The 16680-nt window shown below is 44.7% G+C and overlaps 1 protein-coding gene across 3 annotated transcripts in view; it reads left to right on the top strand.

Moving 5' to 3' along the window:
* Positions 1-16680, top strand: part of LOC139469619 (short transient receptor potential channel 7-like) — a 177458-nt gene that overhangs the window by 100087 nt on the left and 60691 nt on the right. For all 3 annotated transcript variants that reach the window (XM_071251841.1, XM_071251839.1, XM_071251840.1), the window contains one exon: positions 28-681. In XM_071251841.1, coding sequence (XP_071107942.1) covers positions 28-681 — 654 coding nt within the window. The remainder of the gene's footprint in view (positions 1-27; positions 682-16680) is intronic.

Consider the following 16680-nt stretch of genomic DNA (forward strand, 5'->3'; position numbering starts at 1 on the left):
TTTAACGTATGACTTCCATTGTTTCAGTTGACGGATGAGGAGCGCGTGTTCCTCAACGCTGCATACCTTGGTGATGTAGGGATTGTCCGTCAGTCTCTTGAAGAGAGCGGAGAGTCGAGTCTCAACGTCAACTGTGTCGACTACATGGGCCGCAATGCTCTCCATCTGGCCATCGACAGCGAGAAGCTGGACGTCATTGAGATCCTCCTTGACAATCTCTCTTTCAACTGCATCGAGGAGGCGCTTTTACACGCCATCAGCAAGGGAGGAACTAAAATTGTCAAGCTTATCATCGAACATCCGAACTTCATGGCCGGAGAGGATAGGTTGCGGAGACTGGGGGGAGGGGAGGCGTTCTTCAGGACAGAGGAGAAATCTCAGTTCCCCCCTGATATCACCCCCGTTATATTGGCCGCACATTATAATAACCACGAGATTATTCAGATGTTTCTCTCACGGAATCATACCATAGAGAAACCCCATCCTATCTCGTGCAAGTGCAGTGATTGTGTCGCTAAACAGAATTATGATTCGTTAAAAAGGTCAAGGTCACGTTTGAACGCTTACCGCGCGCTTGCAAGTCCAGCGTACATGGCTCTGTCTAGCCCTGACCCCATCATGACGACCTTTGAACTGCGACAGGAAATGATGAAGCTAGCGGAAGTGGAAAAAGAGTTCAAGGTAGGTGCACGTGACATTCAGATAAAAAATCATCTCATTCCGTTAAACTCGAAGTGTTCAGTGTTTATATCTATATATTTCTCTCTTTCTCAAACTCTTTTTTAAACTGCTCATTTAACGATGAGTTTAATGGGACCATTGTTACTGGGGTTGTCAATTATTGTAAGAGAAACAAAGCACAATGTTGAAAACCCGTGCTCTCTCAGTTCTGAAAGCATTGACGACGTTGAATCTCCGAATGCGTACAACAGTTCAAGTTGGATAAGCACGATCGGCCCATTTACTATAGCTGTAATTTGTTACGCACGTACAAGTGCGTGTGTGTATGTGTGTGTGTGAGTGTGTATGTGCGTGCATGTGTGCGCACGTGAGTGTATGTGCGTGTCTGTGTGTATTTGTGTGTGTCGAGGAGGAAGTGTGACTGTGTGTTGTGTGTACGCGTCAGGGTATGTGTGCGTCTGTGTGTGTGGTGTGAGTATGTGTAAGGGAAAGGATGTGAGTGTGATGTGTGTTTGTGTGGTGTGAGTGTGTGCAGCGTAAGGGGTGTGAGTGTGTGATGTGTGATGTGTTTGTATGTGTAGTATAATGTTTATGTGTGTGTGTGACAGAGAGGGTGTGTGTAGGGGAAGGGTGTGTGACTGTGTGTGTGTTGTGTTTGCGCGTGAGTGTGTGTGTGGTGTAATGTGTGCTTGGTGTGAATATGTGTAAGGGAAAGGTGTGAGTGTCAGGAGTGTGTGTGTAGGGGAAGGGTTGTGTTTGTATGTGTGATGTGATGTGTGTGTGAGGTAGAGAGAGTGTGTGTGGTGTGATGTGTGTGTGTTTGTGAGAGAGAGAGAGAGAGAGAGAGAGAGAGAGAGAGAGAGAGAGAGAGAGAGAGAGAGAGAGAGATTGTGTGTGTGTGTGTGTGCGTGTGTAGGGCAAGGGGAGATGAGTGTACGTGTGACTGATGTGTGTGTGAGGTAGAGAGTGTGTGTGTGTGTGTGTGTAGGGCAAGGGGAGATGAGTGTACGTGTGACTGATGTGTGTGTGAGGTAGAGAGAGTGTGTGTGTGTGTGCGTGTGTAGGGCAAGGGGAGATGAGTGTACGTGTGACTGATGTGTGTGTGAGGTAGAGAGTGTGTGTGTGTGTGTGTGTGTGTAGGGCAAGGGGAGATGAGTGTACGTGTGACTGATGTGTGTGTGAGGTAGAGAGTGTGTGTGTGTGTGCGTGTGTAGGGCAAGGGGAGATGAGTGTACGTGTGACTGATGTGTGTGTGAGGTAGAGAGTGTGTGTGTGGGGGGGGGGGGGGGCAAGGGGAGATGAGTGTACGTGTGACTGATGTGTGTGTGAGGTAGAGATTGTGTGTGTGTGTGTGTGTGGGGGGGGGGGGGGGCAAGGGGAGATGAGTGTACGTGTGACTGATGTGTGTGTGAGGTAGAGATTGTGTGTGTGTGTGTGCGTGTGTAGGGCAAGGGGAGATGAGTGTACGTGTGACTGATGTGTGAAGTGTTTGACGTAATTTAAAAAATGCCAGGCTACCGTCAAGACTAACAGATAAGGAACCTCTATCAGACAACGCGTGCCCCTCACAGCCCTGGGGGAGACCGTTCTTATTGAATATCTCATCTTTGTATCTTCATCTTACACGGCAACGATATTCTGACATGTGTGTTATTTTGTGTAGATGTCAGGAACGTCATGAATGCCATTTTCCTGCCACTTTCTTCGGCCTGATGTTTCTGAATAGGTGAATAACCGATTTCGATAGAGGAGGCGGTTCTCGTGGATGCGTGGGCGCAGCCGAACACTATGACTTACAGACAAACTTAAAGTTTATTTCAGTATGCACAGGCGAGGGTTCGTGTAATGCTGGATACACATATAACTGATCGATTTCATAAACAAAATGAAATTACAGCGACAAACCCTTGCCAAAACCATAAGACATAAGAAGTCTTTGTCGAGTGTTCGATTCCGACTAGTCTGTCTTACAGACCCTGATACAAATATATATCAAATACAGCCCATGCAAGTCTATGATGTTTGGCAAGTCTATCAGTATCAGGAAATGAAGAGAGTCACTGGGCTCCCTTTTATTATATTCTTATTAAGATAACCGAACAACTGTTTTTTCTGTACGATATGTTCATTTCAAAGACTAGATGTTAGTCTAGATTCCGACTAGAGCATGAGTTTATGAATCACAACCAAACAGTGATGACATTAGGTGTTCGCGGGGAGCGAATCCTGTCCCACAACGATACACAATCAAATGATGCAGAGTTAACGGTATACAGTGGTAGTGACAGTATTTAGATCCTTCCGTATGCGAACTCTAACAAAAACACGCATGCGCAGATTTAAGATAAGCATCTACGACTCGATGACATACATGTATATCCGATGTATTTAACACATGGACAGGTTTACAAACAAATCGAATGTTTGTTTTATTTAACAAAGTAGGGCATATCAAGTGGTCACACGGACCGCAATTTGCTGTGCAGAGTTGTGTGCCTTAGACGTGCCAGAATCCTATTATCTGATACTGATTCATGGTTTGTCAGCACCATACCCGTGCTCGTGGGTTTCATCACAGTGGCTATCGTCTGAAATCTGCATCACCTCGTTCTTCCTCTAACATCAAGCTGACACGCCGTGAGTTGATGCGGTTCAAACGACGTTACTCCAAATTCACTCACTCACTTATTACATGTACAGTAAAGTACGTTTATAACGAACACGGTTATTCCGAACTGACGGATATATCGAACTGTTTTGGGGTCCCGTCGATTTGCTGTATATAGGGTGTATATGTGCCTATAACGAACTACGGTTATAACGAACTAAAATTAGTGGTCCCTATTAGTTCGTTATAACCGTAGTTCACTGTGTGTGGAATTAGCAAACACTTAGTATCCCTGTCCATGGTTAAGTCACATGTTGCAGCCCAACTCACCTTCTGAGAGAAGCATGCTCATGAAAAGAAACAATCGTTGTCCCCTTATACTGAAGCACATGTTAAATGAGGTGTCTCAGGCAAGTGACTTTGTTCGAACTATGCCTTTGTTCAAAAAGCAGTAAATGGGTAGGATGAAATTGTAAAATGTTAACAATGAAAATAGTAAAAATATACCTGGTTGAATATGGGCAACCGTGCCTACTGCGGGGTTAACAGCTTAATATAAAATCCCAGATGAGTGCGTTCGTCACCACTCGCCCCTTCCCGTAACCTACCGGAATGATACGAGTGGTCACGATAGCACTTGAAGTGATATATGTCCGCCTCTCACTGATAGGCTGATTAGTATATCAAATATCAGTTCAACTAGCGATTCACGAATAAGCTGTACAGTGGCAAATTAGGCTAACGCCAGCATGCCTTGATCCACCTATTACTATACGCCCTCCCATCTCTTCCCCGCAGATACTTGACCCAGTGCCGACGTGTTAAAAGACGCTTACATTCCCCCAAATACAAATTCTCTAACAGGACACCTGTGATGCAAAAACGCTTCAAAAAGCCGGTAGATGATTTCCGAGCCATGAAAGACATTCGGCATGTTATATGTTCATGACCAAGCGTCAGATGGAGTTACCTGTAATTAAGGTAAAGATATGCACAAGGTGGAATTATTCCTTAAAGATTGTCTTAGCGGCGCACATTTCATTGTGGGATCGCATGTGTAAACTGTTTCCATCTTGAATGTTTTCCAACCACGCTGGTAGTTGATTGCGGTGTGTATATTCCGCCCGCTGCTTCCCCCTCTCCCTTCACCCCCCCCCCCCCCTCCTCCTCCCACACGCGCGTTACGCTAACTAATATATAACAGCATTAATTTCACACGTTATTGCAGCCTAAGGCAGTGCTGTACAGACCATATGACGGCCATCATGTCTAACTGCAAAATAAGCGAATCAATTACGTAAGAGCAGTAAAAGAGAGAATTTCATTAAGTGTTAAATGATTTGTAGTGTTTTAGCTGTTTTTTCCTCTGATGGACCAAATGAACTGGATGTTATATTATGAAATGGGTATTATCGTCACCTGTTTTCGTGGGAAGTTATTTAAATATCACTCTATTACTTGCGCTGTCGGCCAATGCTCAGGCTCTCGAGTGGAACCTGTTCTAAGTGCCATCAATGAAATCAAGATCTGAAGGCGGAAATATAATTATTTTCATATAAAACTTTATTCAGTGGATGAATCAAATGTAGAAAATTGTTACATCATTAGGAATCTTTGCAGAGTTAAATTTCTCATCTGTCTCTGTTCTCCGAAGGAAAGGCAGACCCGAGCAGCCATTTATGTTGCCAGCTCGCCCTGAAAAAAATTTATTTGCGGTAGAAACTTGTGGAAAATGAGCATGAACGTTCAAATAAGCGTTCAACAGCTTACACTCCATGAGTAATCTAGGTCACACACAACTCGTCTGTAGTGGTATATTGTCCTGGTTGTCTCATGAGAGTGACGTCATCCCCTTCAGGCAAATAAGGTTGTCTGATTGACTTCAGATTGATACCATTAGTCCAAAATGATTGACTTCAGATTCTTACCATTAGGCCAAAATGATTGACGTCAGATTGCTACCATTAGGCCAAAATGATTGACTTCAGATTCTTACCATTAGGCTAAAATGATTGACTTCAGATTGGTATCATCATGCCAAAATGATTGACTTCAGATTGATACCATTAGGCCAAAATGATTGAAGAAAAGGCAGACCCGAACCGCCATTTTTGTGGCCAGCTCGCCCTGAAAAAACATTTATTTGCAGTAGAAACCTCTGGTAAATAAGTATGAATTCAGCGTTCAACAGCTAACTTACACTCCATTGATAATCTAGGTCACACAAAACTCCTGGTTGCCTCATAAGAGTGACGTCATCCCCTTCAGCCAAATAAATGACATCAGATTTGTCCCATCATGCTAGAGTGATGAACAACAGATTGGCACCGCCAAGCGGTAATATTTTTTATAATTTGACGTTTACAAGATATATGGCTTTTTTTATGGGACGAGAGGTCGGTCACATGATCGCGAAAATGACGTTGACGTTTATGAATGACAACAATTTGACGTTCATAAGTTTTTTACGAGACCATGCCCTGGACATGACGTAAACACTGACGGACTACTTCAACATTCCTGGGGGAACCACTGGAAATCCCCAGCATGAATATACACAGCAGCGTTCTTTCTGATCAAAGACCCTTTAATCTTAAACTCGGCGTTTTAGTATACATTGAGAAACGTCAGAGAGTTTGACTGCATGATCGTTCGTGAATATCCTCGCAACGAACCATCCTAGTGAACACAACGAAGAATCCAGATCCATACTATCGTAGTAGGCTATCGACTCGACCGTTTCTAAGCTGACAGTGACAGTCTACAGCAATCTATGAATATTTACCTAACTGTCTTGGGCCTATTTGACACACCACCTTTCAATGATCGGCCAATTGATCAATGATGACTAAAACATGTAACCGCCACAGGTTCATGAACAACTTTCGAAATCTCTCCCGTCACGTTTATTGTATCAGACATATTGACGTCTTGTACTTGATGTAAACGTATAACGACGCGCTGTCATTGTGGCTGACTTACTGAGGTAGTTCTTAACGGATCTAATGGTGATATTATTTCAAAACATGACATTGTGCTGTGTCAGCTGTTTCTAAAGGTCAAGTTGTGGAAACATACGCTAATGTCACGTCTTTGTTTGAGGAACTATTTTATTCCGCGATGCAGTATTGTTGTGTGACTGTCTGTGTAAACATGACACAAAGTGAAAGTCAATTCTTAAATAATTTACGTCAGCGTGGTGCAATCAAGTCTTAATGATTGATGTGACAGTGGTGCATTTACGCCATAATTTACTTCAGAGTGGTGCAATCACATCATAATGATTGACGTCAGTGTGGTGCAATCACATCATAATGATTGACGTCAGCGTGGTGCAATCACATCATAATGATTGACATCAACGTGGTGCAATCACATCATAATGATTGATATCAACGTGGTGCAATCACATCATAATGATTGATATCAACGTGGTGCAATCACATCATAATGATTGACGCCAGCGTGGTGCATCCAAGTCATAATGATGGTCGTCAGCGTGATGCAATCACATCATAATGATTGAGCTCAGAGTTGTGCAATAACGCCGTAGTGATTGTCGTGTGATTGATATCATAAGGTCAAAATGATTGACTTTCAATTGAAACCATAATGCAAAAAGCATTGACGTCAGATGGATACCATCATGCCATAATGCTTGATGTTAGAATGAAACCATTAGGCCCAAATGCTGGACGTCATAATTAGGACAAAATTATTGACGTGCGATCGAAACCATTAGGCAAAAAATATTGATGTCAGATTGGAACAATCTCGCCAAAATTATTGACGTCAGATGGATACTATCACGCCACAATGCTTGATGTCCCCATTAGGCCAAACTGATTGATTTCAGATTGATATCATCAGGCCAAAATGATTGGCGTCAGATTGCTACCATTAGGCCAAAATGGTTGACTTCAGATTGATACCATTAGGCTAAAATGATTGACTTCAGATTGATATCATCATGCCAAAATGATTGACTTCAGATGGATACCATTAGGCCAAAGTGATTGACATCTGGTTCTTGCCATTCTACCAAATTGATTGACTTCAGAGTGATACCATAAGGCCAAATGATTGACTTCAAATTGATATCATTAGGCCAAATCATTGACTTCAGATTGATACCATTAGGCCAAACTGATTGACTTCAGATTCTTACATTAGGCAAGATTCTTACCATTAGGCCAGAGCTGCCGTCGATATAGTGGTAGCAGCTGACGAGAATGACTGACAGTAATGTGTTATGAAAATGTAATTATTCCGGTGTTGAGCGAGCACACTTCCTGACACTGACCACATGAGTCGGCCCACTGAGCAGTGCCACCCTTGAGTTCCGTCTGGTTATCTCAGCATTGATCGTCAGGCAGGAGACACGTTGCAGTCAGAGCCTGTCGTTATTCACTTGGACAGACAGTGATACGCAGTCAATACACTTGGCTCGGATTGCCCACACAGCGTGAGGAGAAGCAACTCATGCACCTAGTCATAGACTCAAACCACTGATATAGTACTTGGCTAATTTACGTTGCACTGTCTTATAAGGTTAATAGTGCTGATTCTAGCACAACGACTAACACCACATTAGATAAACGGGTAATTTGACCATCTTCATCTTTAAAGTGTTGATATGAAAGCACAGCGCCACAGTAGAACCGCGGGTCAACTAAGAGACTACGCGCTGTCCGCTTGTTAAACGCGGCATTTAAAATATAGACTACAAAAAAGCTTTTTTCGACCTTTGGTATGTTAGTATCTCTGTAAGTAAATGTTGTAATGAACTGTCTAAGAACCAATTATACAGCACACACATTAATGAGAAACGGATAATTAGGGTTACTTGAAATCGCTAGTCTAAGACATTGTGCGGCGTTTCATGTTAAAATTGAATGCGTTTGGAATGTTCTCTTATATGCGTCACGTACTCTTGGCGTCTCGCTAAATATTACAGCATTGACCTCTTAGGTTAGATCGTAAGTAGAACTGTTACAATAACAGGAACAGATTGCCCTTCACACGTCCACTCGAGAATATAGTGATTGATGAACAGATGATGAACAGGCGGGGTGAGCAGGGGGCACGCCGGTTTAAGTGTCTGAACAGCACTACATTATAGGGGGCAAGAACTCGTGTGCTGGGGGACGCGGTGATGGGAGGAGATTCGGGGAACAGGGACTCTGTAATGGGAGACGCGGGGATTGGATACTCGGGAAGGGTATTGGATGGGGAACGCGTTGATGAGAAACTTGGGATTGGAGACTCGGGGATGACAGACCCGTGGATGGGGAACTTTTCAATGAGAAACTAGGGATTGGAGACTCAATGATGGTAGACTTGTGACTGGAAAACTCGTTGATGCGAAACTTAGGAAGGGATGCAGTGAATGGGGAACTCGGTGATAGGGGACACAGCGATTGGGACTCGGTGATAGGGGACACAGCGATTGGGACTCGGTGATGGGGGACACAGCGATGGGAACTAGGTGATGGGGGACACAGCGATGGGAACTCGGTGATGGGGGACACAGCGATGGGGACTCGGTGACGGGGGACACAGCGATGGGGGCTCAGTGATAGGGGACACAGCGATGGGGGCTCGGTGATGGGGGACACAGCGATTGGGGCTCAGTGATAGGGGACAGCGATGGGGGCTCGGTGATAGGGGACACAGCGATGGGAACTCGGTGATAGTGGATACAGCGATGTTGGCTCGGTGATAGGGGACACATCGATGGGGGCTCGGTGACAGGGGACACAGCGATGGGAACTCGGTGATAGGGGACACAGCGATGGGGGCTCGGTGATAGGGGACAGCGATGGGGGCTCGGTGATAGGGGACACAGCGATGGGGGCTCGGTGATAGGGGACACAGCGATGAGGACTCGGTGATAGGGGACACAGCGATCGGGAACTCGGTGTTTTTGGCACTTGATCATGTTGAACATTGAGATGGAGGACTCAGGATGAGGGAATGTGTTATGTTTGCTTTTGTTTGTTTGTTGTTTAACGCCGCACTGAGCTATATGACGGCGGTCCATAAATAATGGACCAGAAAATCCAGTGATTTACATCATAAGCACCGATCCACGCAATTGGGATACTATGACATGTATCAAGTCAGTGTGCCTGAGCACCCGATCCCGTTAGTCGCCTCTTACGACAAGCATAGGTTGCTGAAGACCTATTCTCTTACCGGATCTTCACGGGTCCTTGGAACTTCGAGATGGAAGACTCGGGATGAAGGGTGCGTTATGGACGACTCGGTTATCTGGAGTATCTCGGGTCTGAGAGACTCGCTGGTGGGAGACTCGGACGGAGATATTCAGGGATAGACATGTGCCCCAGCTGATCCTGGCGGCTGTGTGAATGAGCAGGATGAACAACAGTTTGTACAGTCACGTGATTCACATAACAAATTAGCGGGTTCAGTCCAGATTTGATCTCATAGTCACGTGACAAGTGATTTCTGACAGCTCTGACGGTCTTCTTCAGCATGTATCTTAAAGTTCCATTGATTTGTCTGGAATTAGAAGATTCACTCTGCTTCCATTATCCTACAATTCATCCCGAATTTGTCAATCATAATTATCCGTCATGAGCGTGACGGCTGTGTTTCAGCTGACCAGGCCGGACGCCGCGAGGTCGGCATGACTGAATGTAGATAGGGCCTATAGTTATTCTGTTCTCGGACCCCCGACCCCTTCCCCTTCTCTTCCGCCACCCAGACCTTCCTTGAGCCCGGGGTCCTGGAGGAGGTCACACACGTACTGCCTGCAAGACCCGAGGCAGTGACCCCGCTACTTTACCCTGTGCCGCCAATCAGCTTCGTGTAATTGAACTAATTGACTGGCCAGCTCTCCTCCAATGAAGTTCGGGTACTGTCCCAAGTTTCTGATCTCTCCACAGCATAGCGGGGCCTGGCCACTCCAACTCCTTGCCAGATCGACTATCGGAGAACAATGTATACTTATACAAGATCTACTGAATCATCATCTAAATAATGTCAGAGCTAACTCCTTAATGTGTACTGGGACAGCTATTCTGAGACCAAGCTGGCTAGGGTAGCTGATACCGAGCCACGCCATTGTAACATTATTAAAGGGTGAGTGAGTGAATGTTGTTTAACGCCACAGTTAGCAATATTCCAACTTTATCACGACAGTCTGATAGTAATCATGTCTACACAAGACACATGTACGGGTAGAATAGGTCTTCATCAACCCATACTTGCCGTAAAAGGCGACTATGCTTGTCGTAAAAGGCGACTAACGGGATCGGGTGGTCAGGCTCGCTGACTTGGTTGATACATGTCATCGATCCCAATTGAATGGATCGATGCTCATGATATCAATCACTGGATTGTCTGGTCCAGACTCGATTATTTTACAGACCGCCGTCATATAGCTGGAATATTGTTGAGTGCTGCGTTAAACAACAAACAAACAAACAAACAAGACACTTGTTCTCGGCTGGAGGAGCATGGGTGCACGCCACTAGACTATGATTGCCGATATTGTCACCACTCTATACTAATGAGTCTGCTCTTACGCCAAGCATGGGGACTGCGGACCTATTGTTGTTCGGAATCCGCGCGGGAAAACCCACGTGGGATACCAGCTCCGGGAGATCGCCAGCTGGATGGGAAAAGAACATACAGACAGTGAGTGAGTGAGTGAGTGAGTGAGTGAGTGAGTGAGTGAGTGAGTGAGTGAGTGAGTGAGTGAGTGAGTGAGTGAGTTGGGTCTAACGCCACTTTTAACAGTATTCCAGTTATATCAAGGCGTGGCAACTTAATGTGGGAGGAAAGCCCGAAATAATACAGGTCTCAGAGATTTACCACTTCGGTGAAACCCACGAGCACGGGTATGGTGCTGACAAACCTAGAAACATAATCGGGGCGAACCGGGGTTCGAACCCACAATCATAGGTTTTTTGGCGTGCTCAGGGGACGCAACTCAGCACAGCGAATCGCGGCGCCTTAGACGACTGGGCCACCCGTGCCCTCACATACAGACAGATAGACACATCGCATGTCTGACACGGAGATCTGGGGGAGTATAACAGGCTTCCTAAGCTGGGTTGTCACCCTATGCCTGTATATGGAACACAATGCATAGACCAGAGTTTTACCTTAGCCAACAAATATAGAGGTCCAGGGCACCCTTGATCATTAATTTCACGGGCCCTTTAGGAAATATGAGGGTCTTGTAAAGTAATGGGGTTTAGAGTACTACCAGTGTAATCCACGATTTGCTAATAACTTTAATGACAGGACCTGTATAGGTCAAGAATTTGATACAGTGAATATGATTGTGCGTCTCTTGGGATGCACTCAAAATGTTCTGCGTTCATTCTGCACATAGCGACGTTTCGATGTAGATTCTTACACCGTTATCAAGTTGGAGTGATAGAGTCTGCATAGACGCACATAGCATACTAACGGCCCTTGCTGTACTTGATCCTGTCCTTCAATCAGTGTAATAATAAACACTGAAGATCATACTCCTCCTCATATATAAACAACACCCGTATTGGTGTGCGTTAGCAGTGATAAGGCATTGTGAGACTGCTTCCATCAGTGCAAGGTCACGGTCAACGCAGTGCGTGCAATGGCGTGGCGGATCTCGCGATACTTCAGTGAACGCAATACCTAGAACGTCACGGCTGCCAACCCATATCAATTGTGCCAAAAGGCATTGTGAGACTGCTTCCATCAGTGCAAGGTCACGGTCAAAGCAGTCAAGCAATAGCGTGGCGGATCTCGCGATACTTCAGTGAACGCAATACCTAGAACGTCACGGCTGCCAACCCATATCAATTGTGCCAAAAGGCATTGTGAGACTGCTTCCATCAGTGCAAGGTCACGGTCAAAGCAGTCAAGCAATAGCGTGGCGGATCTCGCGATACTTCAGTGAACGCAATACCTAGAACGTCACGGCTGCCAACCCATATCAATTGTGCCAAAAGGCATTGTGAGACTGCTTCCATCAGTGCAAGGTCACGGTCAAAGCAGTCAAGCAATAGCGTGGCGGATCTCGCGATACTTCAGTGAACGCAATACCTAGAACGTCACGGCTGCCAACCCATATCAATTGTGCCAAAAGGCATTGTGAGACTGCTTCCATCAGTGCAAGGTCACGGTCAAAGCAGTCAAGCAATAGCGTGGCGGATCTCGCGATACTTCAGTGAACGCAATACCTAGAACGTCACGGCTGCCAACCCACATCCACTGTGCCAAAACGATGTATTTATGAGGAGTTTTACCAAACCATGCAACTAGTGATAAAACCCTGAATTATCATTTGCCGTATAACCCCCTAAGACGCGGAGATTGATACTGTGTACCCATTACTCTACCCATTGCTAAGAGCCTTGATTTAAAGCCATCACTTCCATCCATTCAGTCCATAACCAGACAAGGCATTTAACACATATATCACCCATCATGCCACGTGACCACTTCTCCACTAGCAGATGGACTGAAAGCAGTGTGCGTTTGGTGAAAACACATTCCAACTTTATTAAAGCAAATGCATCGATTTTCTCATTTAGAAAAGGAAGCTTATTTTGAGATATTTCCTCTTGGTTCTGCCTCAGTGGCGCTCTCCACAGAGGATGGGGAAGGAGGGGGAGGGGGGATCCAGTGGGGCAGGGGGAGCTGCATTTCATGTACAAGGGGATGAGGGGATGAGGGACGCTATCTCATATCCTGGACCAGTTTTAAAACAGGGTTTTAATCGATTGCACAATAACAACAAAGGTTCACATAGCTAGGGCACAAAATGAACATGCATTCTGATCTGTCGCTCCGTGCTGTGATTAGAACCTCTTTAGGAGGGCGGTCGGGTAGTTGAGCAGTCAACGTGTTTTTTCGTCAAGTCAAGGATCTGGGTTCGAGTCCCTACAGTGAGTAGTTGGGTAATCGATTGGTTAAGCTTTCGCCCGTCGCTTTCGCCGAAGACCTAGTGTCGATTTCCCAAACTGTTATTTTGTGTTCCCCGGCGTGATATTGGGTATATGTATATAAGCGCATAAAACTCGACTCACTCACACTTTGTGCTTGTACTGCTTTGTTTGTAGTCCTGGCCAGATCTATATGTCTGGAAGGTAATTTAAGGTACCGACGTTTACTACAATATCAGGAAAACTGTCGGATCTACTCCAGTCAAAGTTGGTATGAGATTATTAAACAGTCATACATAACTGGATATTACATTTAAAGAAAATCGGTGCATGAATAATGCTACACCGGCGTCACGTTGAGACGCCCAAAGCTAACAGCGTATTCGTGCGTGCGTGATTCCCGTGCACCCTTTCGAGTTGAGTTGATTGGTTCAACTGTGTCATATGGCCCTGTGACGCAGGGGTAGCATTATGCAGATGGATGTTGCAATGAATGCTCGTTCCACCCGTGACGAACAGGTCTGGTTGTTGATGAAATGTAGTGATAGCTTAACAGACAGATTTTTTATTCATGCACCGATTGTCTTTAAATGTAATTTCCAGTTATGTATGACTGTTTAATAATCTCATACCAACTTTGACTGGAGTAGGTCCAATAGTTTTTTCAAATATTGTAATAAACGTCGGTACCTTAAATTACCTTCCAGACTATACCTGTGATGAAGTCTAGTGTTTCACATCCTTACAAGAACAGTACACACCTGACAGACGTCCGTACTGACAATAGTGTTGTGTAACCAGAACATGGTGTTTATAATATAAAGGATCGTCATCGATGCGATAAACCAGTCCGATACACATGGGATCACGATCCGTTATATATGCAAATGAGGTCACGTGGCAGGAACTACTTTTTGCAAGCTCCATACATCGATGTGATGCCTACTTGCTCCACACTCCGGCGCAGTGATGACGTAGCATAACACCGCTGCCACGGGCTAATTTGCATATCACGTGACCGGACTTAGTTCGTGTTTGTAAACAAGTGCACCTATTCTGAAATCAGGACAGACAGGTCTGATGCAAGCCTTTCGTTGCGCTTAACGTATTGTTTTGCATAATTATACATATATACTACTACAACTGCGATGGTGAGGTGCATGACAATACATATTTATACATCAAAGTGGCCGTATCGCTAGCTCTCCGTTGGGCTTCGATGACAGCACGTAGAGCCGTACAACCAATGTAAACAAAGAATAACTCCGCAAATGTAAATATTATATTACGATCTCGGATATTTTCTCAATGAAAGTTAACTATTCTGCGACAGATGTTTATTTAGATGCATATTCTTGTAAAAAATAAAACAACTGAAAAACATATGCAATATCTTGAATGGACTGTGTAAGATGTGATCAATCGTCACATCGCGCTGGGCACCGTTCCACAAAGCGATCTTAGCGCTACGACTATCGTAAGCAAGAGTTATAGAATGGGAGTTACGATCACCTTAGCGCTAAAATGGCTTTATGGAACGGGGCCCTGGCCTGTGGCAGAGGTACTATGCTGGCTGCCGGCCGCAAGGAACTATGGGTAGGAGAGTTTACTTGCTCGAACACAACTGCACAACGTTCTCGAAGAGTTTAGATGTAGGCCTCCGATATTTGAGTCCAACATGGCTGCTAATCATTTGGCAAGGTGTCATACACGGAGCAGGTGAACCAGGCACTGTATTCATGTGCGGTTTTTAAATTTACTTTCGTGAATGAAAATATCAATTATTTGTATAATGGAATTATGTTATAAAGAGATCAAACTCGTGTATTTCGTATGGTTGTCGCATTTCATAGACCCGCCAGATACAATCTGTTCTCCTATTACTGGATATTTACGATAAGAAAACACAGTCCCGATTTATTATGCATTTATTGATGATATGTTTAAGAATATATATAAAAATACCTCACTCGAGTGAAATAATACTGTATGCCGAAACTATTTCAGTCTGCCCCAGGGACACTATGGTTTTCAGAGAAAGATCGCGAAGATCAGCAAGAAAATACACAATGAATAGCAGAAGATGAGACAGGATAAGAACCGCACTTTGCCCATTGGGGATGCCAAATTTATATCTTGCGGAAAACGTTTGGTATGACGTCATCAGACATGTTCCAGTGGCCGACGGCTGTCCGTGTTTCTTTCTCACAGCTCGCGCACAGTTTGCACTTTTGGCATGATGAAATACATAGTGTGGCTAAAATCAGTGAAACGAGCCGATATTTCGAACTTTTTATCCTTACTTGTGCAGAGTGTTGTCAGATCAGCTCAATATTAAATCATGCAGATCCCGTGGGCCAAAAATGTCCTTTATCCGACCTTGACCTTGACCTTGTCCTTTCTGGCCGAACATGTGTTTAGCTCACCAGGTGACTTGCGCCACTCGTGAACATTTTCATCTCACTCAATATTTTAAGGTCATTCAGTGTAACCATGTTATTCGACAAGAAAATACAAGTATCCTCTCTATATAGCAATTGTTGGTATACGGGAAGCAGTGGGCTTGTCAGGTGGGTTAAGCAGGTTCAATTTCCCACATGGGTGCATTGTGTGAAGCTCATTTCTGGTGTCCCCCGCCGTGATATTGCTTGAATATTGCTAAAAGCAGTGTGAAAACTCACTCACTCACTCACTCACTCATTCATTCATTCACTCACTCACTCACTCACTCACTCACTCACTCACTCACTCACTCACTCACACACTCACTCACTCACTCACTCACTCACTCACTCACACACTCACTCACTCACTCACTCACTCATCGGGAGATCATACACGTAGAGATACCGTCCCGTAGGTATATTCTGTAAATGAAGCCCCACCCATCACCCTCCCCGGGAACCTGGAATGACCCATGGCCACGTGGGAACCCCCCTGGAGAATATATTACTTCATCATGCCGCACAGTGAAATAATAGCTGCCATGTTAGTGAGAAATTATTATACAACATGAGAAGTATTATTCTAAATGAGGAACATTATGTAAAATGAGATGGAATGTCACCACACGTAAAGAGCGTGGAGACACCCCTGGTTTCACCGCTTTCAGACAGTCTCTACTTTTGATGCAAATCTTGATACTACACACCAAGACGCCGGTCCGCGAGGGAGCCTCGGAAGTATATCTGCAACAACTAATACAATTATACAACCTGCCTGGTCATCTCTAACGTATATGAATAAGCATAAAAGTATTTGTATTTCCTTTTTCAGGGATGTATCTCGTGAAGAATATTTCATAGGAACTTACTTAGCAATACCAGATTTGATTAATTCTGAAAAGGCTCTTTAAATTCAGGGACATTATTATGAAAACTATTGTCTATTTCTCATGGTTTCAAGAACACCCCCGTCGGGATGACATGCCCCAAGAACACCCTAACGTGATACAAGAACACCCCAGTCGGGATGACATGCCTC

This window comes from Haliotis cracherodii, unplaced genomic scaffold (genome assembly GCF_022045235.1).
Source record: "Haliotis cracherodii isolate W230 unplaced genomic scaffold, xgHalCrac1.p SCAF_2, whole genome shotgun sequence".
Lineage (NCBI taxonomy): Eukaryota > Metazoa > Mollusca > Gastropoda > Lepetellida > Haliotidae > Haliotis > Haliotis cracherodii.